This window comes from Zonotrichia leucophrys, chromosome 3, assembly GCF_028769735.1.
Source record: "Zonotrichia leucophrys gambelii isolate GWCS_2022_RI chromosome 3, RI_Zleu_2.0, whole genome shotgun sequence".
NCBI classification, from domain to species: domain Eukaryota; kingdom Metazoa; phylum Chordata; class Aves; order Passeriformes; family Passerellidae; genus Zonotrichia; species Zonotrichia leucophrys.
This window is the reverse complement of record NC_088172.1, coordinates 86,069,362-86,083,470: the sequence shown is the minus strand read 5'-3', so window position 1 is coordinate 86,083,470 and position 14,109 is coordinate 86,069,362. Positions and strand designations below refer to the sequence as shown.

At 42.5% G+C, this 14,109-nt stretch overlaps 1 protein-coding gene across 19 annotated transcripts in view; it reads left to right on the top strand.

The window, feature by feature from the left end:
* The window catches only part of ESRRG (estrogen related receptor gamma), a 371,470-nt gene that overhangs the window by 202,814 nt on the left and 154,547 nt on the right, over nucleotides 1-14,109 (top strand). Inside the window, exon 1 of one of the 19 annotated variants that reach the window (XM_064709129.1) lies at nucleotides 7,218-7,242. The exons of 15 other annotated variants lie outside the window; for them this stretch is intronic. Coding sequence is in view for 2 of the 4 variants with exons in the window: in XM_064709116.1 (XP_064565186.1) it covers nucleotides 9,894-9,949 (56 nt within the window). In the remaining 2 variants the exon portion in view is untranslated. Of the gene's footprint in view, nucleotides 1-7,217; nucleotides 7,243-9,743; nucleotides 9,950-9,981; nucleotides 10,031-12,344; nucleotides 12,370-14,109 lie in introns of those variants that run through there. 3 more of the 19 variants (XM_064709116.1, XM_064709128.1, XM_064709121.1) reach the window with 3 other exon arrangements.

The following is a 14,109-nucleotide window of genomic DNA, read 5'->3' as shown; positions in this document are numbered from 1 at the left end:
ACTGCCCAGACTAAATTGGGAGCATCTCCACACTGTTTGACAAATAGATTTTTTGTAAACTGATTTAGCCTTTTCATTGTTTGCATTTCATTATATAGCAGACTTCATGTCACAAAATCGGTATTCATTCAAAATAGAGAATTTAGAGATAGGACTGTAGCCAGATAAAAAAATATTGCACAGCTCAGGTCTATTAACCATAGAATAATAGCAAGTCAGTGATCCAAGGGGTAGTTCTTCTGCAGGGAAGGGCTAACATAACGGAGGTCAGGAGTCAGACCTCAGGACTTCAAATGTGGCTGTCACCAGATTCACAAGTAAATCTACTGGGAAAACAGGGAGAATGAAGGGACCTTGCAGGATAAGGAGAGAGAAAGGCAGCCCAGCTCTTTCATCTTAAATCTGAGCCTTCTCAGTGGATGAAGAATAAGAGTCTGATTTGCTTAAGTGCTTCACTTTATTCAAAAACTCCAAGTTGCATCTTCCAAAGCATGATTCAAGGATCTAACTCAATCAGGTTTAGAGAATTTATTTAGAAAAATAACACTAAAAGAGACCCTATTCTTGTTTTTCTGCCAAATTCATTATTGAATAAAAGACTGTTAGCATTCTGAAAATATGTGTACTAAATGCAAACAGTGCAAAAGAATGCAGATACGGCCTTTAATAGCACTGGAGAAGTTTATGCTAATACCTTGGGAGCAGATAATCTGAAGTTGGAGTAAACGGGTCAGTAGCAAGACTGAGTTGCAACTTTTCCTTTTGATATTTTATGTTTTAAAGCCTTTCCAAATTTTTAAGCCTATTGTTTCCTTGACAATAATAGAGAAATTCTTATCTGTCTCTTAACAGTCACATTGCAATGGTTGTATGCAGAAATTGCTTTAGATTTTCTTGCTGTAACAGCTCCCTGGCATTATCCTCCAGCTTATAAACTGCAGCTGCTTTGGACATAGTCCTGGAAGGGTTCAAGGCAGGGAACAGCAAGGGTGTTCCCCAGGATATCAGTATTTCATTGGGTAGTGTTGTTTGAACTCAGGCGCAGATAAATTGTAACCACATTATTCTGGGTTATCTGGTCAGGAAAGATACTGCATTATGGCACTAGTGTTAGATCTGTTTTCTAGATGCACAAAAATGGATGTACTTTCAGGAATTAGGTAACCAGGAATGTGTTATACTTTGTTAAAGCATTGCAGGTAATCAGGAATCTGTTTTGCAGTGCTAAAGTATTGAGTGGGAGGTGTATGCTGCTCGAGTCAACATGCATTTGTTTGAGAAAAGAATGTGAAATCGGACTGTCAACTGGAAGCTCTGTAAGCTTGGAGGGACAAAATTAATAAAGTGGCTTTTAACTAGAATGAAAGATGGAGACACTCACTTCTGTATGCATGTGTTGGTTCAGCTTACTTTCTTGCCACCTCTTTTTTGTGTGTGAAGATGCATAGGTAACCAGGAGCCTATAACATAATACATTTCTATGTGGTTTGTGTAGGTATAGGCACACAGACACATACCTGCAGTAATTGAACCAAATTGTTTGTGATACAAGTGTCAGAAGTGCAGCAAGTCTAAAGGCTGTATTTTCTGGATCAATTCACACCTTGAGTGACTGCTTTAGCAACGAAATATTGACTGGATCTGCTTAAAAGTCTTGCTGCTATTTTATTGCTTTATTCAGCATAATCAGAATTAAATAATTATCATTCTTACTTTTCCTTTTTTTATCTGTGGAAGAAAGACATTTATGTCATAGGCAAGTTAAACTTGATTTCTGGAAATGTAACACCTGAAACAGGGGCAGAGCTGGTGGGAGGAATAAACAGCCTAATATGAAAACTGAAGTTTGCATGTTTCTTTAAAAATAAGCTATAAATTGAAATTTGCAAGTAAATTAATAAAGCTGAAAGAGCACGTGCATAGTGTTTACACCTTAACTATTATATGTGGAGCTAAAATCTATTGATTTGAGATTGAATAATTGAACAGGGCTAACTGTCTGGTCAATAGAAGTGAAGCTGCTATAGGACAGAAACAGAGTTGATAATAGAAGGCTTCAGCTGCAGAAGGATGTCATTATGATTATATGCTGTCATTTGAACATACATACTAATAGAGCCAGAAAAAAAGGTTTTCATTGTATTAATGTAATGTAACACAGGTATTTTTGTTAAAAGTGTGATTCTTCAGTATTGTATTAATGACATTAGTGCTCCCTTAAATGTTAGTGTACAAGTCTACTGGAGATAGCAGGATGCTGCACTTGTGTTGGTGTGCACTGCCATCTTCTTGGTGGGCTTTGTAAACCTCCCACCCCCCCCTAAGGGGAAAGGAATACAGCAGTGGTCAGCAGCATCTCAGTGCACCCTGACACCTCAGACCTTGGGCTTTCAGGGGGCTGGAGCTGAAGGGCCTGGGAAAAAAGCAATTGGTGGTGAATTCCACTTTTCTTTCAACTCCTGGAACCACACAGTTACCATCTGGAAGCTGTATATCCATGATAACCCATCTTTTAAGTCTCTTCATCTTAATGGTTGGGAGAAGTACAAGGAGTTCTTAATGTCTTCCTGTGCCCACAAGTAAGTGTTCAAGAAATATTCTAACTTGGAGTCTAAATATGCCTTTAAACAAAGTGTACATTTTTGAATGCTCAGTCATTCAGCTTTAAAAAAGGTATGTATACTGAAACAAAAAATCAGTGTTCTGTTACTACAGGGAAAGGACAGGGTTCAGTGGCCTTCATGGAAGCTCTACCTATTTTATATCTGGGTGTCTAGAGATAAGGGTAGCTATTACTTTATGGGGAGCAAGGATCTGTTTACTCTTGAGCATCTGAACTCAGCCTTTGTTACCAGTGGTTTCAGAGCTGTTAATTTCCCATGGTGAAAGCTCTTTTCACCAGCACAATCAGGTTATCCTGAGCTGAGGACGTTTCACTAGTCTCATTTGTCTTCAGTATTAATTCTGTGCCAAATTCTTGCTTCCTAGGTCAGTGAAATGTTAGAAGAGAGAGAATCTCACCTCGATCTTGGAGAGAACAGTTATAGGCTGCTTTATTATATTGAATTGTTCCTTAACAGTTATGGATAACAGGACAACCATGTCGAAAGTCCCTACTTGACAAACAGACTGGAGGTTTGTGATTTTCAGTACTTAAAATAGATGCTTTCCTGAGGTTGGTGTTTATTGTAGCTAATGTGTGCTTAATTTAGCGTTCCTTGCACCTTTAAAAAGTGCAACCCTTTTGATCCATTGTTTTAAAAAGCATGCATTAGATGTCAGAGAACATAAAGACAGCATGTAGAGATAACCCTGATGTACGTGATAGTTCCAGTCGACTAGTGTATGGATAAAAGATTTCCAAGGCTTATGTTACTTGGCAGTTCAACATGATCTAGCTGTTTGTTAATCAGAGAACACGTGAAGAACAAAGGATGGAGAACAAACATGTTGAAAAAAAGTGTTGTATAGCTAGAAGATGTACAGTGGGGCAAGTAATGGGGAGGTAGGATTGGATAAAGCAGTCATGGAAACAATGAGCCATAAGAGGGCAAAATTTGTTTCACTTTGTTTCTCATGACTTGAGTTTGTTGGTAAAGGGGATAACATTTTGTATTCAGGCAGAGAACATGTTCTGTAAATCTCTTCAGTTACCCGTTCCCTGGGTGTCGCAATAGATTAAGTCGCTGTGTGATGATATGACACCGCCATCACTCGTCTTCCTGGGATATTGCTGGAGGCAACAACAAACCTGTGTCTTTGGCACATGTGAAGGAATTTAGTGCTTGAGGGGTTAAATTACACAGGCTCCCCTGTGGATCAGCTTATGCTTGGACAGTAATAATAGCAATAACATTAATAATAAAAATGCCAGAGCGAAGGGAGCGGAGGGGGAGCAGGAGGCAGAGGAGTGATGGAAGAGGGGCCGGGAGTGCCGGGGCGGGCAGGCGGGCTGGAGGGAGCGCTCTGGACCGCAGGTGTCCCGGCCCCACGTCAGATGTCGTAGGAGCCTCTGCCACATGGACATGCACAAATAGACGGCACAAAAGCTTTGAGGGTGCTTGGTGGCTCTGTGCGTGTCTGCGCGCTCGCTCCGAGCCATGATATCCTAGGGCAGTGTAACAAGCAATTCATGTCAGCTCACGGTAAAGATTGGTGGTGTTTTCACTGGGGAAATATTTACGCTCCGTCTTCTTCTATTTTTAGCGTTTTGAGCTTGCAGCCAGGTAGGAGGGCAGGTGGGGGAGTGGGGAGAGACCCATTGAGGGACCCGTCTCATCCCTCAATTAGATGGAGCTAAACCCCTAATCTTGCTTAGGAATAGCTGCTGATGCTAAGTTTTCTTCTTTCCCTTCTGGTTTAGTGGGATATTACATTTCACTGCACTATAGGTGATAGAATGGGATGCCAACTGGTATGTTTTGATTCTAATAGAAAGCATAAATACATTTTAAAGAAGGCACTTTACATAGATGAGGCCTCCAAAAAAACCCCAAAAACCATACCACCAAAAGGTAATATAAGCGCAAAATAAATTGTTGGGTTTTTAGGTTTGCCTTTTCCTTTTTTAAATTCCTGGATAGAAAAGCCATCTCAGTAAAAGACAGCCATTTATTGCATTGCTGGGGGGGGAAAAAAACCAAAACAAAACAGAAAACAACAAACAAAAAGAGAAATCTGAATTTGTTCTCTTTCAGATTTGTTGTTTATCATAATAATCCTTCTAGTGAAAGGGGCTAATTTACTCTTTCTATAGGAATATTTTAAGTATGATTATAATAATATCACAGCTGCTGAAAAGGTCTAAAATAGGGCATTGACCTTGAACGTGTTCCTGCGTTTAGTATGTGGTGCTTAACATTCAAGAAACAATACAACTGCAACTCATTTATTAATGTATAATCTCAAAATGTTAACTCTTGCTCTGTAAAAACATGCCACAAGGATTGTAGAAAGCTTGCAGTATCCCATGAAGTACATGTGGTATTTTATCAGTGTAAATATGTATAAGATTTTCAAGATTTCTGCTGGGAATACTCCATAACTAAAGTAAGTTTTCCCTTTGGTACTGCACTAGTTTATGATTTAATTTTTACTGACATTCCACCAGTCATATTATTAGCTTCACAAAATGAAAGTGAAATAATCCTGTATTAATTAAACAGAGCAACTGAATTCCCTCAGTCATCTTATCCTTGGCTGTCTGAGACAGTAATGTACTTCAGTTTCTCTGAAGAAACTTCCACTAAAAAAAGAGCTTGGGGTAATAGTGAGATATCCATACTGAAGTGTGTGCCTGAATTATCTTTAGGGAGGAGACCTTTTTTGGTGGGTGACAGGCAATGTGCATGCGGCTTCCTTCTTCTGGTGTTTTTTTTTTCTTTTTTCTTTCTCTTTTTTATTTTTTTTTTCCTTTCTTTCATTTTGTCAGAGGCTTTGGAAAAGGTGTTTCGTCAAGAGAATATTTATTTATAGCAGTGTGAACAGATTCTATTCTGTACCAGTTGAAAGCAGTCATTTAAATACCCATGCCCTTGAAAATAAAACAAGGAGAAAATATGGAGTATTTATTTGAGACCAGATAAATTGAATGTAGTTCAGTAACATGGTAAGGCAATTGCTGTTATTTCACACAGACATTTTTTATGTGCTGGGACTGAATGTAGCAGCTAAAGCTAAAAGCCTTGCTCCATGTATTTGTGAACACACTGTGGAAAAGTTCTAAGGAGCATCAGAGATTGTGTTGTGTGAGCTTTCCCCCCTAAGATCAAAACAAAGAGCAATTAATGCTAAATACAGACTGAAGAGGCAGATGGCTTTCAAGTAATAACTTGATAGCATTTGTCCAACTATGTACAAACAGGTGAGCAGAATTTGGAACTTTTGAGGCATTAGTTTTTTTAATTCATTAGCAGCATATCCAGAGGTGCACCAAGTGCCTTCCAGTGAGAAGCAAAAAAGAGGAGTTGTCAGTGGCAATACTAATGTTAATCTCACTGTAGCACTGGGTGAGATCACATCTGAGTTGTGTTTCTTTAAGGAGTGGTTGTGAATAAAGAGAAGATCACATATGTGATGACACTTCAGTATTTATTTCAAACTCTTAACAATATGGTGTTTTCCAGCTGGACACTGAATAAGCCTCTATGGTGTATTGCAAATCTTTATCTAAAGTATGCTTATTCCCAAATAAATCCTCAGCAGCTACCAGACTTTCCTATTCTTGCAGCTTCCCTGCTGGCTTGAGCTTGTTGCTCCTTTTGGTAAATACACATTTGACACAGAGCACTGTGAGGTTTCTGTGAAGTGCCACTGAACCTCACTTCAGCTGCCTTGAGGTGGGTGTGCTTTAAGAATCTGGCTCTTCTGATGCCTTGAAATGTCTGTAGTATTTAGATGTGAAGATGCTTAAAGATGTACTGCTTGGCACACAGGAAAAATTAGATGCACAGAGAGACATGGAAATGTAGGTGCTGCTCAGCAATGCCCCTTGACTGGTACAGGCACTCCTGACGATTTTTTCTTTCCCCTCTCTTGATTCCATTAGCACTGATTTGTATAGACTCCTTGTGGTAAGATTTTGCACTGTACATTTTGATAAGTTATTGCAGATGTGTGTTTGCATGCATGTTCTTATTGTGTATTCCCTGATAAAATTCAGTAAACTGCTACCTGGATTGCCTTCTTCCCCCTCCTACTTCTGGCTACTGCTTTTATTTATTTCTACAGAAGGGCTTAAAATGAAGCTACAGTTAGCCCCAGTTTATTTGCCGCAGCAATCTCTTTCTTATATTTTTTTTCCACTCTCCCCAAACTGATCTGTAACTGTGAAACCCAAGTTCAAGAATGCAGCTGGAATTCCAGGCCCCAGTCTGGTGGAGGTGACACTTTCAGTCCCTGGGGGAAGAAGCCAACTGCTTTGTTTATCAACATGCAAAGTGCAGCACAGTATTTCTGGTTCTCCAAGAGGCAGCACTGGCAGGGCAGAGAGCTGCTTGCTTGCATCAAAGATGCTCAATAGAAAACTGGTGATGGCTCACAGGGGCAGAGGAAAAATGCATTATTTGGGGGTGCAGAGGAGGGTGGGGGACAGCAAGGTATTTGAAATTATGGGAATGTGAAAACGAAGGCTTACAGGAAGACAGACCATGACAGAAGGAGAGACCATCATGCTTCAGCCTCTGAATATAAAATCTAAGGAGATAATGAACAAAAGTAGGAATGAAGCTAACCTGTGCTTCGGTAAGTTTCAGAATGGATTAGCTGTCAGATGTTCAGGAGGGCATATTCCAACGAATGTAATAGAAAGAAGTGACCATATCAAATCACACATGTACAGGGAATAATTTATGGCTGATATTTATATAAGAAAAAGACATATACATGCAAAGACTTAAAAGCATTTTGGAATAAAAAATACTGAAAAATAGACATTTTGGGTATAAATCTATAAACAGACATACTCTTATATACTTATAAATCTATACACAGAGATACTCAATACAAACAATATATTTGTATTTGTGTTTTGCCCAAGTGCACATGTAAATCAGTTGGTAGGAACTGCATTTAGAGTTTATATTGTCATACAGATAACTATACATAAAGACATCTTATTCCAGTTCTGATTTGATTCTAAAATCTACTTTTATCAAATTGTTACTTAAAGAGGATGTTCTAACAGAATAACATGATTTAATGCCTCCTGTTTTAAAATTTGGTAAAAACTGATTTTGTTTTTTGGTCGCTGATGTTTCTACAGAGTACTTAAATTTTACTCTACATTTCAGAGCTTTTTTTAATTCACTGCTCACAAGCAAATTTACATCTTAATTACAGAGTTCACATTTAACAATATAGACAGCATAATGCTACTAGTAATTAAGCTTTTACTACCTGCTTTTATACAGTAGTTTGAGCTGTAGTGTTGCTGTCTGAGTTCTGATTCCTAAAATTGCAGGTATTTATACCAGGTTTGTAGAAGGTTAAATACAGAATGCTGGAATCTCTTAGCTGTAACCATACACAAGCATGTCTGTTGAACCTATATATACTGGAATTTGGTTCTGTTGCTGTATATTTTTTTGTAAAATGCTGTGAGACAGATCTGGAGAGGGCATTTCTGTGAATAGTATTACTGCATTCTGAGGGTTCACATTGATTTGTTTTGATATAAAAGACTGCCATTTGCATCATGTTAGGGCTCCAGTCACAAAAGATTTTGTAAGAGTTAAGCTGCATTCTAAGAAATTATTGTCTTTCCAGTGTCGGTTTGGCTTTTTTCTGGACAGAAACAGCCTGCATCTGTTTTCACTGGTAGGGACCGAAACGCTTTGAACCTGGAAAATATGTATGGTGCCTTAGTTGGAATATTAAGTAAAGGTGGGAGCTTTTGAGAAAAAAAATTCATCCCATATTCATTACTGATACTTTCAAAACAGGATATGTGCATGTGTTTCAGCCCAAACAGTGTCTCTAATGTCCCTAAATCTGAGTACATTCTTTGTGCTGGAACAAGTTTAATCAGGAATCTTTCATACGCCAGAGAACAACTCTGAGCTGGCTGTAAGCAGTGCTTTGCTGGAACCGGGCTCGGTGATGTTTATGCAGGCATGCCTACAGGGATATGTGTTTATTGCCCTTTTAGTTCAGCAAAACTTACTTTACAAAACACCCAAACCCCCAAACACTGTAGAGGTTTAGGCACCCTCCCAGATTTACCACTGCAGAGCTGCTCCAGTGCAGCCCTTATCTCATTAAAATGAGGCAGGCTGAGTTGGTCCACTCTAATCCCTGCACACTAACAGAGGAAATTGATCAGTTCTGGATCTTTTCTTTCTCATTTCTAAATATATACATCTAAACATACAAATACTCGTTTAGGGGCAGATGCTTTATATATTTATATTTAAATAAACACACGCCCCCGTGTTGTATAGGAACACGCGTACCTGTATTCGCTCCCAGTTGCACCCATAATGCTAAGGACTGGAATTGTGCTCGTTTCGTAAGGAATTTCTTTTAACTAGGTAGAAAAGGAAACTTTGAATTTTAAATAGGAAATTATATATCTCTATATTAGATAGTTGTGTAATTTTTATATGTTTTTATGTATAATATCACATATACATAGTCCAATTCCAGCCCGCTCCCCCTCCCCTTTCCCCCCAAAAGCAACTCGCACGACAATGAAAAGTTGAGTTACCCGGAGGCTTCGGCAGGCCGCGCTTGGCGTTATAATTATTTGTTTTTCCCCGGCGCCGAGCAGTTCCAAAGGTTAGGGAAGCGGCGTTCGGGAGAGCGCGCCGGGAGCCGAGCGCGGCTGCCGCCACAGCCAAACGCCACGGCCGGCAGCGGCGGCGGCGCAAACTTCATCCTCTACCTTTGCGCGCAGTCCTTAACCGGGAGCCTGCCAAGGTACCTGCCGAAGTTGGGGCCGGGCGGGAAGGGAAGGAAAGGAAGGGACGGCGGGAAGCGGAGCGGGCAGCCCCGGCCGGTCGCTCGGTCGGTGGGTCCGGCGGCGCGGGCACGTCCGCGGGCTCTGCCCCGGCCGCCGCCGCCGCCTCAGGCCGCTCCCCCGTCCCCACCCTCTACCTGCCGCGCGCCCCGCGCGCCGGGCCGCCCCGGCGCCCCTGGCGCCTGATTGGCCGCGGCCGCACCAATCGGCCGTCCCCCCGGGCCGGGGGGATGCATATGTACAGCCCTGCTGCATATTCATGAGCTCCGCGCGGGGCTTTAAGTCCTTGATTAGGCGCGCGGGCGAGCTTTTGGTCCCCGCCCGCCGCCGCTGCCGCCGCCGCGCCCGGAGCGCGCCCGTGCCAAGTGCGCGGCGCTCGGCCACGGAAACTTTGCTTTCACCGCGGGGGCGCACGGAGGATGGTCGCCGGGCGCACATGGATTCGGTAGAACTTTGCCTGCCGGAGCCGCTCTCCCTGCACTACGAGGAAGAGTAGGTACCGCTCCCCGCCCCCACCCCACCGCCGCACGCCGCCTGCCCCAAACATGACAGGCGCCTAAGACGCCGCTGCAGGTAACGCTGCGCCGCGGCCGCGGGCGGGAGCCGGCCCGGGGCGCTGCGCGGCCGCTGCGCGCCGTGGGGGGGGCCGGGCGGGATGCGCCCGGCGGGAGCGGCGCTGGCGGCGGGCGATCCCTGGCCCCGCGGCCGCCCCGGCGCTCGCCGTCTGACAGGTGCGCCGGCGGAGAGGCGGCGGCGGGCGGGAGGGCGCCGGCCGGGAGCGGCCGCCGGCGCGGTGCCCGGCGCAGTGGCGGCCGCCGGCGCGGTGCGGTGCGAGCGCCCTGCCGGGGGGCGCCGCTCCGGACCCGCGGCGGCAGCGGCCGGGGAGGCGGCGTGGGGCACTTGGCGGGTCCGCGGCGCACGGCGTGTCCCTCCCCGGCGCTGCTGCTCCCTACAAAGGCGGCCGAACACACTTTTTGAGGAGCCGCAGTTCTTGGCTGGCACTTCTCAGCTACCTGGCGGAGTGACTCCGGCGGAAATCCTGGCGCCCAAACAGAACCGGGCGCTCTGGGGCTGAGGAGCGGCTCCCGAACTTGATTTCAGCCCGCCGCCGGGATTAAATATTAGTATATCACGGGAGCTGTCACCGGTTCATTTTTCTCCTTGTCGAGCCACTTACGTCGCTGTGCCCCGTGTTAGGCCGGCAGTGACAGACGGGAGCGCCGAGGAGAAGCCCCGGCCGGCGGCCAGCATCGCCCCCGCCGCGGCCGCCGAGAGGCTGCTCCGGAGGTGACAGTGTACTATAGGTGGATGCCCACTAGCTGTCCTTACTGCCTGCACACTGACTGCGTGGCTGCTGGTAATTAAGCCAGGCATGAAAAGTGAATTGCCGTTATCGCATGTTGGGGAAATAAGATGGGAAGTAACAAATAGCCTGGCTCGCAGGAAGGGGACGCGGGGAAGACCCACTGCTTTTCTTTACCCACAGTGTTTTGGGGGTAAAGAACAGCAAATAAACAGAGGTAGGGTGCCCTCTCAGCTATGCCTTATAGGTCAGTGCACTGTATGTATATAGTGTAAGCTTCATAATATAAGAATACAGTTTCCACAGCTTTTACTAACAATGACACGTTTTTCATAAAATACATAAAAAGACAATAAGTTGAGTATTTTATGGTTGTGGGGTTTTTTTTGGGTTGCCTTTTATTTTTTTTTTTTTGGTGGATGTTTTAACCCCCCTACCCCCCCCCCAAAGCAGCTTTCTTGAATTTACCTTCTTACAGCTAATTTGAATGATTAGTTTAGATAAGCCTCTTAGAGTAGATGCATTTAAATGAAATCGGGGCACATGTCTTTTTGGCTCCGGTGCAAGATTCGAACTAATTTTTTTCTTCCTCTGATTCAATTAAAAGTCATCTCAAAACACTCCTTATATATTGTGTGAGTGCAGGGCTGGAGGCATGTGGGATTGAGTGGACACAGAGAAAGAATTAACATTCAGAAACATACCTGCTTCTCCATCTCAATTAATAAACACCAGAGTTTTGCATGTTATTAATATACGTAATAACTGGGATTTAACTACATACTGTGACATGCATGTGCACATGTAAGCATAAGGAGATACATGTAGGAGTTTCTGCAGCTCTTATGGATGAGGGTAGAGAGGATTTGAGCTAGAAATTGTCCGAACATTTTGGGAGTGCGCAGATATCTGTCTGACCATCACTAGGTATGCTTTGATTTTAAGGCAGAGATTGTTAAAGAATGTAATAACTTAAAGCCAGCTGCAGTCTTAGCTTTTTGCTCTTTCAGCAATAACAATAGCACTAATAATTACTAATAGTTAATAAGCTAACAGATGCAATAAATATATCTGCTCATTTTGACATATGTGTCAATTTAATAATTTTAAATGAATCACTGCGTTCATAACGGGAAATCTCCTTCAACCTCTGATTAAAATGTAACATTGACTAAAGGATTATAGAGCGGACTTAATTTTACCGACTGTTTTAACAGTTGTCACAGCTGTTGGAAGAAGGAAAGGCAATTGAAACACTCAAAAAAGCAGGGGGGTAGGGAGGGGAGAGAACAGAAGTAGTTTAGTAAATTTAAACACGGTCTCTGAATGCCAAACATAGAAAATTGAGGAGATTTGTAACTCCAGAAAGCTTCTGTGCGCTATGTATGTTTTGTGGCTCACTGTGTTTCATTCATTTGAGCATGTAGCTGCTTTCCCAGTTTCTCCATTTAAAAGTGTGCAATAATGTTTATATGTGAAACAAATTCATCTGTTCCCGTGCATAGGTTTTCATTTTACAACAGAACCGATACGATACTCTGATGACAAGAAATAAAGGTTGCATAGAAGGGCTGTAATGTTTAAAAAGTGGACGTAGGTGTCACAGCATGTGAGTACTTCAGTGCAGTGGTGGCTGGTGTACATATTTTATATTTTTCTAACCATTTTCATGTTGCAATGTCGGAATGATCTGTGGAGTCACCCTGTGAGTCTGGCCGGGTCGTGTTTGTGTATGGATGAATATGAGTGTGTGTGTTACTCACATGTACATATATTTGTGTGTTTGCATGTGCACTAGGTGATTATGTGCTAAACATAAAAGAGTTTATGTCAGTTTCACTCTTTAAAATATTTTGGCATAGCCTCAAATTGCTGAAGAATTTTTTTTAGAAGTGTCTTCCATTGGTAAGGGCAGGAAAGGGGCAGACTGAAGAACGCTTCTTTGTGAGGTGGGAAGCAGCACTTGATTCCGTTCCACGGTTTCTCCAGGCTCTGAAGGTCTTTAACCTCGCCCGTTTGCCTTGTTCGATAGCTTGTTGAGTTGTTCCTGAGAAATGGAGCCCCAGCCTGGTGTCCCGGTGGGTACCCCGTGTGTGGGGTGGCACCGAGCCCCAGCCTGGGCTCTCCCCTTGGGCAGCAGGCAGGCCTTGGTCCCTTCCTCCTTCCCCGTTCCGGTGATAGGGCTTTGCTTTTTTGGTTCTGCTATACTGGTGGCAAGTTTTTGAATCCTGCAGGAAGTATAAAGGGTTTGTGCTGAAATGCCTACCTGGCAGATTTTCCTTTACTGGGGCTTACCCCTCTTTTAGTGATGGGTGCTGATTTTAATGTGTTTATGGTTGTGCTCTTTTATTTACTGAGCCTGGTGCGTTGCAGCGGTAATTAACCCATGTTATTAGCAAAGCCCTTGTGGATATCCATTAATTCTCTCGAATGGCTGATCATTTTTTCCATACTTTTTCCCCCTGTTTTTTCCTAAGAATCGCTGTCCTTTTTCTGACAGACCTTAAGCGTTAACATTTCCTACAAATTTCTTTTTGAAGTGAGGCAGGTATAAGAGCATCATCCCCATAGTTCCATAATAAAGAATAACTATTGTCTTAACAAACTGTTTTCAGAGATGCTAATGAGAAGCAAAACAACTGTGAGAATCTGTAGGGAACAATTTATTTAATTATTATTTTTCAAAACACATGCTTAATGATAAGAAAAGAGATAAGAATTTTCTTAGCCCTTTTTTTTTGTGTAGCTGCATTAGCTGTTGTGAATATTTTAACGTTCATATTTTAATCAGATTTCAACTTAGTTAATAGCACTTTGGGCATTTAAAAAATATTGAGCCAGCAGAAAAATACTTGTGCTTGCACTGCTGAGAAAAGATAAGGGCCACCTCATTAGCCAACCCTACTTTTGCAATTAATTTCAAATACATGGTGCTATTCATCAAATAGAGAAGGTAACTTGTCTATGATAATATTTAACAATACTTGAAGCCCACTTTGCTTAGAGTAGCTAAAAAGTATGATATGTCTATTCTCACAGATATGTCAGTCCACATGCTATGCTGCTATTTCTGCATGTAACAAAGTTATGATAGAAAAACTGTGGTATAAAAGTATAATATATTCATGAATAAGTGACAAGATTATTCATTTTACAGAACTGTTTTTAAAGGACTGACCCTGGGCCTGCACGGAGGTTGCTTGCACCTCTGTGGAAGTAAAAATGAAAAAAATGCTTATTTAACCTTTCAAGGAAGTATATAAAATAATTACTTTTTTGCTTAGAATAAGTAAAATGTATAGAAGAAATAGGAAAAAAAAAAAGAAATAAATTCTTGCTCCTATTGAAG